At 34.3% G+C, this 20,438-nt stretch overlaps 1 protein-coding gene and 1 non-coding gene across 2 annotated transcripts in view; both read left to right on the top strand.

Annotated features, from left to right (window-relative positions):
* Positions 1-15,393, top strand: part of YWHAE (tyrosine 3-monooxygenase/tryptophan 5-monooxygenase activation protein epsilon) — a 35,627-nt gene extending 20,234 nt beyond the window's left edge. The window contains exons 2-6 of the mRNA XM_039886259.1: positions 3,954-4,153; positions 6,622-6,728; positions 7,401-7,607; positions 9,683-9,819; positions 14,450-15,393. Coding sequence (XP_039742193.1) covers positions 3,954-4,153; positions 6,622-6,728; positions 7,401-7,607; positions 9,683-9,819; positions 14,450-14,502 — 704 coding nt within the window. The 3' untranslated portion in view covers positions 14,503-15,393. The remainder of the gene's footprint in view (positions 1-3,953; positions 4,154-6,621; positions 6,729-7,400; positions 7,608-9,682; positions 9,820-14,449) is intronic.
* On the top strand, positions 10,899-11,017 carry LOC120621193 (5S ribosomal RNA). Its single transcript, XR_005658095.1, has one exon. It is a non-coding gene; the product is annotated as a 5S ribosomal RNA (ribosomal RNA).
* Positions 15,394-20,438: the final 5,045 nt, after the last annotated feature.

Genomic DNA, 20,438 nt, shown 5'->3' with positions numbered 1-20,438 from the left:
AAACTGTCTGTGCATCCATAAGTAGCGATTTGACCATGAGTCTCAGTTCCCTGGTTCATAAGTTATGGTAAGGCCTTCTCTAAACAGATCGGACAGTCTTCCCTGTCTCAGAAAGCTTAGATCACATTGATGAAATAGTTGCTGTTAAGGTGATTTCATGAAATATAGTCGTGTTGAGAAATTTGTGTGAATACAATTGGTGTTAATCCTCTGCTGATGTAGGTGTTGTGTTCTGTCTAGATTTTTTTGGCTAATGAGAAATTTTACTTAGTTTTTGGGATACATTGTAGTTCAGATAATGTTTCTGTTGCTGGTGTTAAAAGGATAAGGATGACATCAATGTTATAAGAGCTTCATTATAGTCATAATTTATACAAATTGGTACAAAACACTGATTGTAGAACTTTTAGGGGTGGTAGGAAAGCTCTTTTCTGACTTATGCTACTACTATCCCTTAGTGTGCTTCTTTCAGGAATGGAGACATGCGGGGCTAAGGAATAGTTGAGATTTTAAAAGTAAATAACTCCTACAACTCAGTAATAAAAAGGCAAATAATTCAATTAAAAATTGGCAAAGCATATGAATATTTTCCAAAGATATACACAAATGGCCGAGAAGCACATGAAAAGATGCTCACCATTACTAGCCGTCAAGGAAATACAAATCAAAATCATGAGATCCATTTCATACCCACTTGGATGACTTTTTTTTTATTTTAAAGGAAGCTAATAAGTGTTGGTTGAGAAATGGAGAAATTAGAATCCTTCTGTGTTGCTGGTGGGAATGTAAAAATGGTGCAGCTCCTGTTAAGCAGTTTAGCAGTTCCTCAAAAAGTTACCACATGACCCAACAGTTACACTCCTGGCTATATATATTCAAGAGACTCAAAAGCATACTTATATCAATGTTCATAGCATTATTAATAATAGCCAAAAAAAATTCAACTCAAATGTCCATTAACTGATGAATGGGTAAATAAAAAGTTGTATATCCATATAGTAATTGAAGTATCGAGAGGTGCTGCACTGTGGACGAATCTTGAAACATGCTAGGTGAAAGAAGCCAGTCACAAAAGACAGCATATAATATGGTTCCGTTTATATAGTCATAGAGACGGAAAGTAGATTGATTAGTGGTTGTCTATGGCTGAGGGAGTTGAGGGCAAGTGGGGAGTGAACTGCTGATGAGTATGGAGATATTTTTCAAGTGATGGTTGCACAGTACTGTAAATATAATAAAAACCATTGAATTGCACACTTTAAATGGGTGAATTGAGTGATTTGTGAATTACAGATCAGTAAAGCCGTTAACTAGAAGTGGATACTGCTGCTTCTGTAGTTTTACCACAGTATTTTGTGCATTGTTTTGTGGCTTTCTAAATGAAGGGAATTACACTTAATTGAATCTGGGATAGTAGAATATCATTGAGTACTTTAAATATATTTCCCACTCACATTGTAAAAATACTCAGTGTTCATTGTTGAAAAATTTTAAAGCGTACAAATGTGGAGAAATCTCAGTCACCTGGAATGGTACGCAGACATCACTGTTAAATTTTGATGGTTTCAGGTAATTTCGTGTCCATATTTTTACAGAGGCCCATGATTTTAAAGGATTAAAAAAGTGAATTACTGGTTTATTTCTTTAAAAAATTTAAAAATAACTTTCAGTTACAGTCAGCATTCAATATTAGTTTTAGGTGTACAGCATAATGGTTAGACATTTATATAACTTATGATCTCCCTGATAAGCCTAGTACCCTCCTAGCACTATACATAGTTATTACAATATTATTGACTGTATTCCTTTTGCTGTATATTATACCCTGTGGCTATTTGTAACTGTCAATTTGTATTTAATCCCTTTACCTTTTTTCTTTTTTAAAAATCCCTTCATTTTTCATCCAGCCCCCCCCCAAAAAAAATTTGGCAACCATTAGTTTTTTGTATCTATGAATTTTCCTTCTGACCTATGTTTGATTTGTTGTTGTTTTGAGAATAAACTAGTAAGTATAAGTGAGCTTGAAATGATACCCTTTTACTCCACTGCCCCTAAATTTAGCCTTTTTTTCTGTGACTATAGTTTAAAAAAATATTGGATGTTTCAAATGAATGCCTTTATGCTCCCACAAATGAATTAATGGTCTTATTACCATACTCCTTAATGTTTTTAATGCTTCAGAACTACATTTTAAAAAATTAACTTTACTGGACGTGGTTCCATAGTGTAGTGGTTAGCATGTCTGCTTTACACGCAGAAGGTCCTAGGTTCACGCCCCAGTGGAGCCACGGTCCATGGTCTGCGGCCATGCCACCCTGAACAAACTCGATGTCTGATCTCAGAAGCTAAGCAGAGTTGGGCCTGGTTAGTACTTAGATGAGAGACCACGTACGAAGACCAGGTGCTGTAGGCACAAATAATAATTAAAAAAAAAAAAGTCAGCTTTATTGAAGTATAATTTATATATGATAAAATATGCCACTTTTAAATGTATAATTCAGTAACTTTTTATTAAGTTGTGTAACTGCCACCACAGTAGAACAGTTAATTTTATTACCCCCAAAATTCCTCTTGTATTTCTTTGCACACAAGCCCTACACTTCACCCCCATGCCCTGGGTAACCATACCTTGATAACCACTTAATTTGCACTCTGCCTTTATAGTGTTGTATTTTCTATAACTTGATTTAAGTGGAATCATACTGGCTTTTTTGGCTTTTTTTCAGTTATCATGACGTTTTTGAAATTCATTCATGTTGTTACTTGTATCAGTAGTTTTGTTCTTTTTTATTCTTGAGCGGTACATCATATAGATGGGTATTTGGGTTTTCATCTTTTGGCTAGTATGAATAAAGTTGCTGTGAACATTCGTGTAAAAGTCTTTGTGAAGGTATATTTTTATTTCTCTTGGGTAATACCTAGGGGTGGAATCGCTGAGTGCTAAGGTGTTCAATTGTCTAAGAAACTAGTGAGCTGCTTTCCAAAGACCTTATACCATTTTAATATTTCTATTAACTTATATTCCTGAAAGGATAAAATTTTGAAACATATTTCCCTGAGATTATACATAATTTAACAAAATTAAGCAGTGCTTCATAAAATCACTGTCTACATCATACCTTAAGGTAACACTTGTGCTTGGAGTGTTAATGTATGCTGAGAGTGCCTTGTTAAAATGCAGATCCTTGGGTCTTATCACCAAAATTCTGAATCAGTAAGTTAGAGAGCCACATGGTAATACTAAAGTTGTTTCTAAAAGCATGGTTTTCATTAATGCATTTATTGAGCTGTTTCTAGTTCTTTGCATCCACCGTGTATTGTATTACCTATTTTTTTCCTGTACTTAGGATTTCCCTAAGTTTATCTGGGCCCCTTTCTTTGCTTGCCACCTAGTGGTAACAAATAGGAATCATCAAAAGTTTTGCTGATGAATGAATTTAATAGGAGGTGGATAGTGCCCTTCTCAGGGAGGAAAGATGGGAACATCCAAAGATATGTTTGGTTTGTGTTTGTTACTAACTAAATGCTCAGTATATATTTGCTGTATGAATGAATTCCCTTTTCTCCCATGACTATTATTTGGAAAATAATAATTTATTTGTATTTGGGAATTGAATCTTTGTCTTGAACCTCCAACTCAGTTGTGGTAGTTGTGCATTCCTAGTTACCTTATTTAATATTGAGAGAGAGTCTCCAAACCATGCTTATATATACTAGGTACTGTTGGAAGTTGTTCTGATTCCATACAACTTTAATTCCAGATGATCTTGTTCCGGACTCTTAGTTCACTTTATTTTACATGTTTTTGGTTTTTTACTCAAAGTAGTTTTGATGTTTATGAAGTTATTTTTGGTAGAGTTTTGTTTTACATTAACTTGTCAGAAAAAAGACCTATTTTGAAGGGAAGGGATGTGTTAAAACTTAAATTTTAAGATTTTATTTTACTTTTATAGAAATGGTGGAATCAATGAAGAAAGTAGCAGGAATGGATGTGGAGTTGACAGTTGAAGAAAGGAACCTCCTATCGGTTGCATATAAAAATGTGATTGGAGCTAGAAGAGCTTCCTGGAGAATAATCAGCAGCATTGAACAGAAAGAAGAAAACAAGGGGGGAGAAGACAAACTAAAAATGATTCGGGAGTATCGGCAAATGGTGAGATTGTCATATCCTAGGAATCTTTAAAGAAAGGTGCCTTAGATGTTGGATATTTTTGATCACCACCTAGTACACACATGTTGTATACTTATGTAATACAGAGTTTATATTTTAATGGACTTCTAGGAATTTTTTCCTGGAAGCTGCAGAGAGTGGTGTACAATTTTGAACACTGCAACATAGAGAACTAATTTAATCTTTATACTTCGTAGAGTGACTTGAAATTACCACTTAGGGCAACTTAACAAATATTCATGTGCCTCTAACCACACAATTTGTTAATGCTGTAGGTACAAAGATGAGGCAGATAGTTATTATCCTTAGGAACCTCAGTTGAGTCATTGTATTTTTTTTAATAGAATACAGAATATCAGAGGGTATTGGGCATTATTTCATCAGGGTATTGTTTCAGGTAATATATATATATGTATATATATATTTATGTAGTATTTTTCATACTCTGGAATTTGGTCAGAAAGATTGCTAGCCATTGATGTAGTGATTTTAACCAGAGAGTGATTTTGCTCCTCAGTATATTTGGTGATGTCTAGAGACATTTTGGTTGTAATCTAGTGGGTAGAGATGGGGATGCTGCTAAACATCCTGCTTTGGATAGGATAGCCCCCCACAACAAATAATTATCTAGCCCAAAATATCAATTTTGCTGCTGTTGAGAAACCGATCCTTGTGGAAGAGAGAGGCATATAACCACACTTAGTACAGTGAGGGAAGTTACAGAAGCAGGCATGAAGTAGCATGGAGAGTGAGTTTGTTAAGTAGAGGAAAAGGAAGACCACATTTATTGACTATCTCTATCTCTGCTGGCTACTGTTCTGAATGGAGAGATTTGATAATATACATAATAGTGCAAGATATTGTATTAATCTTTAAATGACCCTCTGTAAAGGGTAGGTATTATTCCAGATTATAATTGGGAAAACTGAGGTTCCAAGGAGTTAACACACCCGGGGTTGCATAGAGGTGGTAAGCTGGTATCGGTGTGACCATTACCCTCAAATATGTTGGAACAGAGAATATGAGTTATCAGTAGACAAGTTTGGTATTTTCAGAGTGATGAGGAAATGAGAAAGTTGAAAGTGCTGAAGAAAGCGAAGTCTCGTGTGCTAGTGTGGGATTTGGGCTAAGTAGGAAAGACGGAAGTAAAGAGAGGGACTGATAAATTGGGAGGAGATGAAAGATTCAAGAGGCTGGAGGTCTTGATGTGTCCTTAAGTAGGAATAACAGAAGTATTGTCCAAAAAGGAAGTTATTATCCAGTAGTGAGCTTAGAATTTAAGACTTCTAGGATAGAGCAGTCACAGTTAGGGGTAGTGACAAGTGAAGGTTGTGGAGTTGAGATTAAGGAACTGTGTTGAAAAGAACATGGGTGGTAATACCTTGGTGTGATACCAAGAATTGGGAGGTAGGCTGTAGATACTCAGTGAATGTGGATGAAGGGCCTACAGATTCTGTTGATGACAGAAATTGAGAAATTAGAACATAAAGGATGAGCTTCTAAGGAGGAGGGGTTTGGAATAATAGAACAGTCATACCAAGTCAGTGAGGATCTAACAGAATTCAGAAATCTTCCTTCTCCTAGAGCAATGTCTATTAAAAAATCTACAAGGAGAGGTAGTTTATTTAGAAAAGAGCTAGTTTTAATTAAGATCAGTATGAAATTTTAGGAAAGGAGAGAGAGAGAGTAGAATTATTTTCAAAGGAAAGGATGTTACAGAGGACTTGAGAAGAACTTGGTTGGAAAGGTTCAGCAATGTCACTGTGAATTAATAGAAAATGGAGCTCAGGATACATATGCGTATTTAAGAGTGGTGTAGTTTTTTGGCATGATAAATGAATTAAGATGAGAGGCAACATTTATTTTGGTATACAGAGTTTTGGTGCCCTTACTGGCTATGGATCTCTACCACTAAAGTGAGTAGAGAACACAGTAGAGGTTAAGAATGTGAGCACTAAAGGGAAACAAAAATTGCCTTGGTTTGAATTTTTGTTTCATCCATTGTAAACCATGATGGTAGGCATGCAATCTGTCTTGGTTCAAATCCTAGCTCTGCCTTTTAAAGTTGATGAACTTTGGGCAAATATTATATTTGTTTTCTCATGTAAATGGAGACAATAGTTCCTACCTCATTTAAGGAAGTTTATATAAATGTGCAGCACTTTCAGTAAATAGTAATCAGTGTCACTCTTTTGAACCTGAAATGAGTTCATTAAAAAAAAAAGTGTTTAACTTAATAGCATGAGAAAGATAATTTCTGTAACCTGTAGAGAACTTTTCTCTGGTTTTTTTTTTTTTTTTTTTTTTTTTGTACTGAGAAGGGGAAGAGGGTTCAGAGAAGGATATATGTTTTGTTTAGTATGGCTCTCTTCTTCAAAACCAGAGGTAGAATATGTGATAATTTATATAATTTCTTAGACTTAAACAATTTTTTGACCTTTTTTTTTCAGGTTGAGACTGAGCTAAAGTTAATCTGTTGTGACATTCTGGATGTACTGGACAAACACCTCATTCCAGCAGCTAACACTGGCGAGTCCAAGGTTTTCTATTATAAAATGTAGGTTCTATACTAGAAAGGAAAATGTCAGATTAATCATGTTGGTGCACTTAGAATCATCACTTTTTCTGTGTAGGTTTTCAAGTTTTCTTTAAGAATAGTTGTTTAATATTGTTTCCAACATAGTTATATGGGAGGAGTGATTCTCAAAACTTAAAATAATTTTTGAATAGTCATTTGCACATTCACACCTAATGAAGTATTATTGCATTTAAGATGGTTAGACTTTACTGTAAAAATGTACCAGGTTTTGCTTTACCTATTTACACTCATTTGCCTTTGTAGATCCCCGCCCCCAGCTACAGCAGTGCATTACATAGTTCAATCTTAACATTTTATATAGAAGTTTTTATTTTGTGATTAACAAATTAGTACGACATTCTTTGGAACCACTTTTGATATATAATTCTAGTCTAGGAAGTGATAAATTTGTTAATTTTTTAAAAAAGCTTTTCAGTTAATTTTTCTAGGATTTTGCTTATATTTGGCAATATGAAATCTCTAAAGAGGAAAACTAAATGGATGAATCAGTCATTCCTGAGAGTTTTAAAAATTATTGAAGTATACCTGTTAATAGTAAATCTGTTTTTTCACATAAAAAATTTTTAAGTCTATTTTTTATTTTAAAAGCATTATTCCTAATTATGGGTTTTTTGTTTTCTTTGTTTTTAGGAAAGGGGACTACCACAGGTATCTGGCTGAATTTGCCACAGGAAATGACAGGAAGGAGGCTGCGGAGAACAGCCTAGTGGCTTACAAAGCCGCTAGTGATATTGCAATGACAGAACTTCCACCAACGCATCCCATTCGCTTAGGTCTTGCTCTGAATTTTTCCGTATTCTACTATGAAATTCTTAATTCCCCTGACCGTGCCTGCAGGTAAATCATGGAATAGAACAAAAGCTCTTACCGTGAAAGTGAAAAAGACCTCTTTCAGTTCACTAGGACGGCAGTTAGGATAATTATGTTGATGGGAAAAAATTCTGTCGGTAGATTAAAAAGAATCTCTTGTTAGTAAGAGAAAGGAATGAGAGGAATTATAATAAAATTATCTTTATTTTTGTATATTAGCTTTCAGTCTTTGTAGGTATATTTTTAATATAGTCATGTTTATGCTCATTATACACACCATTTTGTATTTTATAATTTAATATAGCTTGCTTTCTCATTGATGTATGTTAAACTATTCCAATTTTTGATATAGATACCAACTTAAGGGATATCTTTATATACATAGTTTTTTACTTTTTAAATATTAAGGTGAAATATATGTTAAATGAAGTTTATCATTCTAATTTTTTAAAAGTGTATAGTCAGTGGCACCACTATCAATTTCCAAAAGGTTTTTATCACCTGAAACAACCTATAACCATGAAGCAATAACTCCACATATCCGCCCCCCGCCCCCCCTGCCTCTGGTAATCTCTGTTTTCTGTCTATGAATTTGCCTATTTTAGTACCTCATAATTGGAGTAACATACAGTTGACCCTTGAACAACAAGGGGGTTGGGGGCACTGACCTCCGTAGTCAGAAATCTACATATAACTTTGGACTCCTCAAAAACTTAACTAATAGCCTGCTTTTTACTGGAGGCCTTGTCGATAACAACAGTTAACATATATATGTTACATGTATTGTATACTGTATTCTTACAATAAAGTAAGCTAGGGAAAAATTATTAAAATCATAAGAGAAAATAAATATATTTTATGTATTCATGATATACCTAACTTTTTCTTTAATATTTTTGATATTTCTAGTTCATCTGTGCGTTTTTTCAAATTGTTGCAAATCTCCAAAATTTTTTCCAGTGTATTTATTGAATAAAAATTGTGTATCATTGGACCCACACAATTTAAATCCATGTTATTCAAGGGCCATCTGTATTTTTCCTTTCTAACTTCAGTAGTTTTGAGTATGTAAGAACCAGATATTCCATGAAAGGAGAGATTTTACTGATGTAGGGTGGATGCATTTGAATGCAAACTAATATTAATTTATCTAAAAACATTCTAAATGGCTAGTTGAGTTTGTCCGAACAGATATGTCTTAACTGAAGAATTTATAGGTGTATGTTCAGCTTATAGTATTGGTGGAATCTTTCATTGTCATTCTCCAGTCTAGCTGTCCCTTACATGGCTTCAAATCAAGTCACCTCCATGCCTTTGCACATGCATTTGCTTTAATCTGAAGTGTCTCATTTATGTTCTTTTCCTACCCATTATGATAAGTTCAGATTTGACTTCCTCATTTGCTCCTCTGCTTGGGTCCCTGAATAACTTTCTCCAGAATAGCACTTCATTCTTTTAGAATAGTTTATGTGTCAGTCCTTTATTGTTTTAAGTTCATTGTGGACTCAAATTATGTCTCTCCCTTCTTTTTTGTTTTCCCCATCAGTGTCCAATATCACTTGGTGTACATAGTATACAGTACTCAGTAAATGTGAATTTTGTTTATTTAAAATCATAAGTGACTTACATGATCATATTTCCATTGGTTCTATATTGTCCCCCCTTTTCCTTCCATTAATATTAACTTCTGTTGAATTAAACTGAGATATTGTCTAAAATTTTCTCTTTGTATTAAAACTATTAAGTAAGCTATTGACTAGAACTTGGAAATGCCTTTATTCATATATTTTAGTGGTGCTTTAGTTTGGAATTTGGTCTATATACTACTCTATTTACTGATAGGCTTGTCAAAAGCATAGTAAGAAGTGATGCTCCAGAAGTTTACTAGCTCCAAAGTTGCTAGATTACAAAATTAAATAAAAAGTTAGTTTTCAATAGTTAAATGTGCTTTTCTTTATTTCAACACCTAAACCCAAATACTCAGTGTCACTATTATATACTGTGGGAAAACAAGAAAAGAGTGATATTTAACTTATGTCATTTCTTATTTTGTTTTTGGACTTTAGCTTATTTTTATAATACATTTATGTAAATACTTGTAGGTTGGCAAAAGCAGCTTTTGATGATGCAATTGCAGAACTGGATACGCTGAGTGAAGAAAGCTATAAGGACTCTACACTTATCATGCAGTTGTTACGTGATAATCTGACACTATGGACTTCAGACATGCAGGGTGATGGTAAGGAAACTTAAGTTAAATGTGTCTTTCAGTTGTTGAATGTTTTTACTCTTAGAAATTCCTTCGTATTTCTTTACTTCACGTTGTAATATAGACTCCTAGGTTATCCTCCAAACTCTCAAATTTTAATTAGTGCTTTTTCAAGAAATGCTGACAGTGTATAGTCTTCCATTTTGGGCTATGAGATGATAAAGTAAAAGACATGTTTGGAAAGGATCTTTTGTTGATATCTGAAGATTTAAAAGTTTGTCCTCTAATAAAGTTTGCTAAACTTTACCTCTTTTCACACTGTTTTGAAAGATGGAGGGAGGGGAAGCAGTTCATTTAATCGTCCTCAGATTAAATTTTAGGGGTCAAGGTTAATTATATTTGAATGTCATGATCACTGCTCTGGCTAAGTGGTATATCCTCAGGTTAAAACTAGACGGTATCAGTAGACATTTATGAAGCATCTCCTGGAAATATTTTACCTAAAAAGGGAATTAGTTTTCTCTGGATTCTGTAGAGCAAATGGAATGTTCAGCCCTTAGGTCCTATTTAAGAGGTCTGGTATAGTCTATTTTTTAGAGTTTTTGGTAGTAAAGTTATTAGAACTTAACCTATGAAGGAATGGAAGGGTTAATGTTTGTTTTAAATATAAAATCCCAAATTTGTCACTTTTTTTTTTTATTTTAAAGGAGATTTTATTCTGTCCATTTCCAAAGAATCATTCATTTTCATATATGATAGATTGTTGAGCAGGGGGAGGACAGACTGGTGTGACATGACCATTATGATTATGAGATAGTTTTACAGTTGGTGGTGGTGGTATAGGAAGTGGAATCAAAAAGTTTCAATTTTAGCTTCAGATCCTTTAAGGGTGTGTTCCCCAAATTGAAGCATGTAATGCATTGCTTGAGGCTGGCTATAGTCTGATGGTCAAATCAACAACTGTACTGTTTTTGGGAGCATTATTCTTTTTAAAAAGTGCTCTGAAAAGGATATTAAGGCATGTGTATTATCAGTCTCCTTGCTCTGGAAGGATAGAGTCAATTGTTAGACTTATCTTGGGTTATGGTGCTAAAGTAAGAATTGGATAGGCCTATGGCCATGCCACCCTGAACACGCCCGATCTCGTCTGATCTCGGAAGCTAAGCAGGGTCGGGCCTGGTTAGTACTTGGATGGGAGACCACCTAGGAAGACCAGGCGCTGTAGGCTTAAAAAAAATAAAGTAAGAATTGGGTGACTCAGCTTCTAGAACTCACTAGCCCTATGAAGTTTTTAGATATTTGACTTAAGATTGGCTTGAGATACATAGCACATGTGATCTACTTGCACACTTTTTCAACAAAGCCAGATGGAGCTATAGATTACTTTTTGACACAACACTTGAGGCAAACCCCTACCAGTCTGTGGTACTCAAAGCCAATTTACCATCTGTGAACCAAAGATTTAGGTTCCTTCCAGCTGTAAAATTCTATTCAATTCTAACAATAACTGCTAAGAATTGTCCAGATAACTGTGGACTCTTCATAGTCCCTCATCTCAGAGAATACTAATATATCTCTGCTGATTTGAGGGGATGAAAAGAAAGCATGGAAGAGTTCGGTACGTGGTATCGCCCTAATAAGTAAGCTATACCTCTCTGACCTCTGGGAACATTTTTTGAGGATAAAAATAACAGAGAAGGTGACCTGGGTTGAAATGCTGGGTTTTTTTGTTTGTTTGTTTTGTTTTGTTTTTAGATGTTTGATGCCAGCTCTTATAACCAAGTTGTTAGATTACAAAATGAAATAGAAAGTTTATATTTTCTAGTGCTGCTCTTGTTTATTATCACTGTTAACCAAGAATTGATTAATTCAAGTAGACTGTCACTCCATTTTTATATAGAAAGATACTCTTTTCCTTAGTTATCAGTGTCGTTTTATAAAATGGATCATTTTAAAGTAAAATAATTTCTTTAAAACCACATAGTTTTTCGTAGTTGGGAAAGTTCTTCGCACCAAGATGTTTTATTACATTTTAGCATAGAATTCTCTTTAATCTTAACAGTGTTTTTTGTTTGTTTTTTTATTTTTTATTTTTTTGGTGAAATGCAGTTGCTTTAATTCTTCACTTTGTAAATTGGTTAAGTTTGGTTGAAACAGACTAATTTTCATAGAAGAGCTTGGTCAGAATATTTGGAAATATGAAATGTGATAGTTTAATACTGGAAAAATCCATGCAGTCTCTTGACATTTTAGTAAAATTAACAAATTATCTGAATTTACAAATTGTTGTGGGTTCTAGGAAATTAAATTATTTGCCAGTTTTGCTAAAAGGTATAGTGTAGTACATGTTTCATTAAATTGGCTTTGTGACTTAGAATTAATGTCGAATATAGAAGAATTTTGGTCATGGAATTAGTAGTTTTCCAGGATGTTAAAGTTTAAGGATTATTCAGATGGTTTTCTGCTTTTTTGCTTTATTGATTAGGAAAAATGGTGTCATAAAGCATTTGAATTGAGGATTTCTAAAGGAAGAAGTAATATGTGGTTCACAAGCTTTTACTTATACACATTTATGTTTTTTAACTGCAGAATGTTAATGTCTTGAGTGTGTTGGAACATAATTCTTTAAAGGGATCACTACTTTCCTCTTGTCAAGTGATTTCAGTCCTTTTAACTTGTGATCAGAGGACTGTTTCATACACAAGTCTACAGAGAGGAAATGTTTGTCCTCTGCTCATTCCTCCTCTTCCAAAATCTAGAGATAGTGGGCAAAGAAATACATGTCCAAGGAAACTTTTTTTTCCTTCCGTATACCTTTTAAGAGGATATAATTTCATCCTCTTAAAGGTAAAAGGAATAGATTATTTCTTAGAAGTTTATATGAATTAAAAAGACCAAAATCTGACTCCCCTAAATTGTTGATGTTTTCCTTTGTCTTGCTCTTTTGGTTTATTTTTCCTGTGATGTTGCTTTCATGTGATTGTTCTCCCTCCCTTTCTCCTTGCAATATAGATTCCTAAAGGAAAATCCAACTCTTCCTTTCCTAAAAACTACTTTGTAAGTCATTATCATGGCACAGTGAATTCTGCTTCTAATTTTGGTTCTTCACTAATCATGCCTGCATATCATCCTGTTGCTTAAAAAAACCCTGCTTGTTCTGCATTTCAGGATGCAAAATCTTCTAAGACACTTATGATCTGCTACCCCCTGTCTACCTCTGGTTGAGTGTGATTTATTTATCTGACAATATTTTAATGCCAAAGTTAACTAGGAACTTTTGGCAAATCCAATGTTTGCTTATGAGTGAATTAAAGTGTGCTCTGTTGTTGTATGTTAACCGTACAGTGTATTGCTGTTAAAAATGAAAGTGAATGTCCCTGTAATCTCCTAAGTTTGAATACATTATTGTTCTTTGGAGAATGAACAGTTGGGTGGTCCATTGTTTTTTTCCTCAGTAAATGCTTATTTTTGTCTTTCTTTGCATGTCTTTTTCTGTATATGAGTCAGAAATCTTTATGTACCTCAAGTACTTTCACATAGCAATATCAAACATTTTTATCACAAAGCAAAATTTCAAGTGAGGAAAACTAATCTTAACCTTTGTTGCCACGACAGCATTTATCATTTATTTTATCAAGGTCTTTAAGACTGCTTAAAGCATTCCTCAAATAAATGCTTTATGTCTGTAGGCAGTTACCAGTGTCATCTCTCCATCCTAATTAATTTAATAAGCAATATGAATGGATGGATTGTCTGAACTATAATAATATTATTGGATTGGTTCATTGATTTTTCAATTATTTTTGATTTAGACTAGTAATACGTAGGGATTATAAGTGGTTTGTTAAAACACCAAAAAAAAAATGTAACTTACCTATTTAATTTTTAGCAAAAGCCTGCATGCTTACTATGGCTGACTTATTTAATGCTTATTAATAGGTAGGTGAATAGGCTGGCTTTTTATTGCATGTCATAGTGCAGTTTAAATTCCTCAGACTAATGATCATGTTCAAAGGGAAAAGAAAAATGGCATGAAAGAACTGGTCCAAATGCCTTTCTTTAATAACCTCAATGTTCTGGTTTACTTTGAGCATGCTGTTTCACTGTGGAGTGATAAATCTGGTTATGGTTTGGTGTGACTGGCCAAGAAACAAAATATAAAATATTCACAAAAGCATAACCCTCTCCTTTCAAAACTATAGAAGTCCTTTGGAGCATTTTACTGTTCATTTCTCATTATCGAAGTATTCTGATATGAAGCTTGTGGGTAAATTAAATTTTGCAAAAAATTGTAAAATACTCTTGATTTTTGAAGAGGTGAGGTTATTGAGAAAGAGTATTTTGACACAAGATACACATGAAAGCTTGAAAGTCACTTTAATAGTATGGTCACCTTAGCTGTCTACTTTTAAGAGCTTATTTAGCATAAAAATATTGACTTTTACTATGCGTCAATTTTTTGTCCTATTGACCATTTAGGACCTTGATCCAGCAATACCTCTCAACTTAGGCATCTTGGGTGTCAAGGATGGTAGAAGTCCTTGCTTGTCTGGGTTTAATACCAATTGTAGCAAATATAAGGAGTCTTTACGCTTGGAATGATACCTTTGTTTACAGCCTGCTTTAGGCAGTATGAAATAATTGTCATTCTTCTTTGCAGGTGAAGAGCAGAATAAAGAAGCGCTGCAGGATGTGGAAGATGAAAATCAGTGAGACATAAAAGCCAACAAGAGAAACCATCTCTGACCACCCCAGTCCTTCCCATCCCATCTCCCCTTGGAAATTTCCCCATTGTCGCTGAGAACCACCAAATCTGACTTTTACATTTGGTCTCAGAATTTAGGTTCCTGCCCTGTTGGTTTTTTAAACAGTTTTCAAAAGTTCTTAAAGGCAAGAGTGAATTTCTGTGGATTTTACTGGTCCCAGCTTTTAGGTTCTTTAAGACACTAACAGGACTGCATAGAGGCTTTTTCAGCATTACTGTATTGTCTCTTGCCAGATGTGGCAAGGTCACCGTTAGAAATGGAAATTATATTTGAAAGCCATTAGAATTCTGGGTGATGTAAGCATCTAAGAGAGAGGCTAATCACACTGTGGAGACATATATGGTATCATTTTTCCTTTTTCTAATTGTTTAAATCGAATTTTATACCAATGTTTAAAATTAATTGGGTGTTAGTTGAGGTGGTTAAAGGTTGTTAGGGGAGTTTATTGTAATGGTTTTGCTGTAAAAAGTGTTTCAAACTCTGCTAAAATGTTGCTGAAAAGCATGGTGCTGGTAACAGTTCAACAATCCGTGGCTGCTCATTCTTGCCTACTTTTATTCTCCCTCTGAAAGCAGGTTAGCATTGAAGGTGATATGGAAAAGCCTGCATGCGTGTTCAATTCTTTGTTTCTTCTCCTTCCCTCTCCCAGGCCCCTACCTCCCCTCCTTCGCTCGCTCAACCTCTTTTGTTCAGTATGTGTAACTTGAAGCTAATTTGTACTACTGGATATCTGACTGGAGCCACAGATACAGAATCTGTATTGTTCTTACTGAAACACAGCATGGAATTAACATTAAACTTAAATAAAACAAACCTAAATTAAAAATGCCAAATATCATTGCGCCTCCATCCTTTATCTTTCTAAAATAAAATCTCTAGTCTCAACACTTTGACGGTATTATTTGCCTGACTCTGAAAAGATCTTTTTTTCTTTCATAAGTCACTTGTCTGTTTCCCAAAGATGATGTATATTTTTGGAAAAAAAAATGACTTGTAACTTGGTCGTGAAGAACACAAGTAGTCTAGGTCAATTCATTGCCTATCCTATCTTCTAAACCGGGTAGCAACATGGTATTTATTTTAATTATTAAAGTACAAATGTATATTTAATACATGGTGTAATTATGGATCATTTTCTAGCCTGGAGTTTTGGATTGTATAACCAAATATAGCTGAATATGTCAGAATAAATTTCCTAGGCTGAGATAAAGTTACCCTACCCCTTCCACCCCACTACTCCCACCAAGAAGAAAATAATTCTCAGTTCTACGTGTACATGTGATTAAATAGTAGGATAGCAGTCCCCCTTACTAGAAAAACTGTAAGTGGTTTTTCTTCCAGAGATCGTCAGTGTGAATAGATAGTTCAGTTAATATAGATTATTTTCTATCAGGAATTTAGATCTGCCTCATTTGAATGACTGTCTAATATTGATGTACTGATGTAAAAAAAAGTTGAATGCTTTTTGATGTTCACATCGTTTCCAGTCTTCCTATTATGAATGGTGCTGCAGTAATTATCCTTGTAACGATCTCTACTTAAATATTTGCTTGTGTATCTGTATGATGCATTTCTAGATTTCTTTTTTTGTTAGAAAACATACTTTTCAATTGGTAAGTACTGTGCATTTACCTCCAAAGGGGTTCTACTTTATAGCTCCATCAACGATATGAAAATACCAGCTTTATCACAACACTTGACTCATTGCCAAGTGAGATGTTGACACCAAAAGTATACCATGGACTTAAGTTCTTAGTAGTAAAGTCTTAGGAAACGAACAGATTAGTGATTTTTTTTATCTTAATAAACTAAGTGTATGCCCGAAATTAGAATAATTGTGTTTTTTGTGAATTGTTTTTCCATCACATGGAGATGATTTTATGTAAATTAAATTTTTGAGTCACCTCTTAAGAGATTTTCAGGTTGATCTTTTTCAGCAGTAAAGTGGCAAAATGCCTTCTGCATGTCGGTCCCAAACTAATGGAATTCAGAGTTTTGCATCAAACTGAACACTAATGCATAAATATTTGGACTTGAGACAAAACAGTCAGTGATGTTTTTACTAAACAGTCTAGGTTGTGGAGGTGACTTCCGTGTTAGGTTGTTACACGAATTTGTTTAATGAAAGTTGGGTGTGTAGACTTTATGTATTCAGTAAACAGGATGCTATGAACATTTTCAAAGATGTGGCAGTTTTGGTATGGAGAGAAAAGAACCTGCCACCCAAAGAAGCCAATGAAGGCACTTAGGAAGGTGAGTGATGATTTGGTATAGGTCTTTAGGAAGATCCCTGTCAAAGATTGGGAAATGGAAGTTTGCAGAAAGGCGACAACCCTGTAAGGATAGTGTCACTCCCGTTTCTTATAACTAGTCTGGACAAGGAGATTTTCAGCTTTTGGTTCAGACATCTTTGAGGATCAATTGATGTTTAAAAAACCTTTAATTTTTTGAATAGAGTTGACATTCAATTTTAGTTTCATGTGTACAGCATAGTGGTTAGACATAATACAGAATCAACATCTCAATAGAAACTAGTTACCATTACAACTTGAATGCAATTTGTTTTAAATTCTTAGTGCTTTTCTTTGAAAAATTTTAAACCCAGATGTTTTCTAAAATTATCAATGGTAAATGGGTTTATACCCATGCTTGTGTTCTAGAATGGTTGGTCAGAAAAGCAAATCTGCAATGTCATATTTTGCTCATCGAGAAAGATGAGAATGGATTTCAGGTCATTCGAAGGGGAAGTTGATGGACTATAAACATCTAATGGCTCCTGCCCCAGGCAAATGCCACTTGAGAGTTTATAAGATCCCAAATGAGGTGCAATGCTATTTATTGATCCTAGGACAGTAGAAGGGAGAGAACCATGTGAACACATTGGCATAAAGATGAATTTTGCTTTGCTTTGAAAATTGTTAGTAATAGTTCATAGGGATTCCTGGTAAAATTCTAAAATGAATAATTAAAGGAATTGTGATCTTTTAGAGGAAGTGATGGTGCAAGATTCAACCTGAATCAGCAAAATCAATCTTGCTCTATGTATCATTTCTTTGAGTTACTAGGCTTGTAATTGATATTGACAATAATATTTAGCTAACGTTAAGTAGTAGATGTACCAGGCACTGCTCATTATTAAGCAGTATCTGCAAGGTAGCACATAGGTACTCAGTAATAATTGGGTGAGCTGTCACCCACATTTTGCAAATAAGAAAACTGGCATAGGAAGTTGAACTTGTTCAGAGCCACAAAGCTGAAAGTATGCAAGCAATTCAGTTAGGTTTGTATTAATAAAGAGCCCATGCTCTTAACCATTAAGCCGTTCTACCTTTTTGTTCTTTATCAAAAATTTGAGATACTCTTCCAAAGTGATCGTTTAAGGTATACATACTTTATTATTTCTAAGATAAGCATGTTTTACAAGTGATATCTTCAAAAGCTGTAATATTAATATGTATTAATGTAAATGATATATTAGGCTCTTAGGTGGCTACTGTCTAAAAAGGAAAAGTCAAAGGCTTACGACCTAGATTAATTTTTTGGCAATTTGTTAATCTATAGGTTAATTAGAAATTTAAGAATTAGTATTTTTTACAGTTAGAGCAACACTTTCAATTTAAAATAGGTTAACTTGGACAAGTAGAGCCATAATTCCCATATAATCTGAATTGTCGAGTTGCCTCAGTGCTGTGACTTGAGTGTTCTAGAAAACCAAAGTCTTAATACCGTAAGGTCAAACTCATTTTTAGCCACCTTTGGTAGGAATATTTCTAAAATATATTACTTTTCTGCTTTTTAAGAAACGGGCTCTTATCTCGGTTACTGCTTTGGGAAAGATTGTGGGTTGTCAATCTTGCACCATCAGCTTACTGTGTGGGGCTGTAGGTACAGGCCTGCTATGCATAAGGAGGGCTGAGAATTCTATCAAAAAGTTCCTTTCTTTTTGGACATGTATCTCACATAATTGAAGTTAAGAATGTACTTGTACAACTCGGGCAGTGCAAATCATGGCCAGGGGTTTTCTTCCCTTGTCTAATGCTATCATTGACCATTTTTCCAGTTGTGCTGAAACTCCTGGCACTTACTTGACACTCATGCTTCCATCCCATATTGCTTGTTTTGGCCACCTAAAATTCTGGTGCTACAGCGTCGGATAGGGATTATTTTAGCACCTAAGGCTTCTTTCTCATTGATTGATGGCACATTCGTAGCCATCGTAACAGGCCATAATACCTGCTGAACAGCCTCAGAATTTGCCTTCAACAGAATTCTAGGAACGAACAACCTTTAAAAACATTTTTCCCTCCCTCGACTTCATTTGTCATTAAGGAGATATAAGCCAAAACGAGAGATGCTAATCTCACATTGGCAAAGTTTAGATTTATATTCTGTAGCGAGGATGTAGAAAAACATATAGGTATTATTTAAAGTAATTTTTAATTCAAGTATAAAAAATACATCAAAAGTGTACAGTTCACTAATTTTCACAAAGGGAGCACACTGTTTAGCCACCACTCACATGAAGAAATACAACAGGATCGGCATCCTAGAAGACTCCCTCATGCCCCTTCTCAGTCATTATCCCTGCAATTGAAACCAATATCTCGATAGTCATCAATTAGTTTTGCCTGTTTTTGAACTTGATATAAATGGAATCGTAACTCCCCCCCCCCCAACATTGTGGAGTTATCCATGTCACTGCCTGTAATAATAGTGTGTTTCTGTGGCTCTGTAGTATTCTGTTGTGTTAATATACTACTATACTGTAGATAGATACTGGGTTATTTCCAATTTTTACAAATAATGTTATGGACATTCTTGTGTATACATATCTTTTGGCATATACATGTATGCATTAATGTTGCATATATACGTAAGAATGGAATTACTGGGTCACAGGGAATACATATGTTCAGCTTTAGTGGATATTGCAAAAAGTTTTCCGCAGTGGTGTTTCTGTTTTACAGTCCTATCAGCAGTATATGCGAATCCTGTATCCTCAGTGTATGAGTTGCTCCATATCCTTACTGGCATTTGGTATGGTCGTTATTTTTAGCTATAGCCTTCTGCTGGTGTATATAGTAGCATCTCATTCTGGATTTAATTTGTATTTTTCTGATGATTAATGAGAACACTTTTTAATAGGTTTATTGGTTATTTGGACATTCTTTTTTGATTAATACCCACTTTTGCCTGTTTTTCTGTTGGGTTATTGTTGATTTGTAGGAAGTCTTTATATTAAGAATGGAGTTTGTCTTTGGGGTTATTACAATTATCTTCTCCCATTCTGTGCCTGGCTTTGTCATTATCTTGATGTCTTTCGATGAGCAGAAGTTTTTAATTTAGTCTGGTTTATCCATATTTTCCTTTAAGGTAAATGCTTCATATGTCCTATTTAAGAAATATTTGCCTACCCCAAGATCATTAATCTTTTGTTATTTTTCTAAAAGCATTGTTTGACCTATTATATCTAGGCGTAGATCATCTAGAATTTTTGTTCATGGTAATAGGGAGATGTTAAAAATAATATTTTTCTATATAGATATTCAATTGACCCAGCACCGTTTATTTTTCCATTGGTTTATTTGTCCTAATGCTAATGCAACATTGTGGGTTTAAAATAATTTAGTATCTGGTAGTGCAAGTCCTTCAGTTTTTTGTTGTTGTTCAAGATTGTATTAGTTATTCTTGGCACTTTGCATTTATATGTATATATTAGAATCAGCTTGTCAATTTCAGTGATAGACCAGCAACAAAACCTGCTGGAATTTTGATTAGGATTTTATTGAATTATAAATAAATTTGGGAAGAATTAGCATCTTTATACAATTATGTGCTTTAGTTCATAAACATACCCCTCCATTTATTTAGATCTTTAATTTT

The sequence above is a fragment of the Pteropus medius genome, unplaced genomic scaffold, assembly GCF_902729225.1.
Source record: "Pteropus medius unplaced genomic scaffold, Ma_sr-lr_union100, whole genome shotgun sequence".
NCBI lineage: Eukaryota > Metazoa > Chordata > Mammalia > Chiroptera > Pteropodidae > Pteropus > Pteropus medius.
Note: the sequence above shows the minus strand (reverse complement) of the source record. Positions and strands in the feature narration are given on the sequence as shown.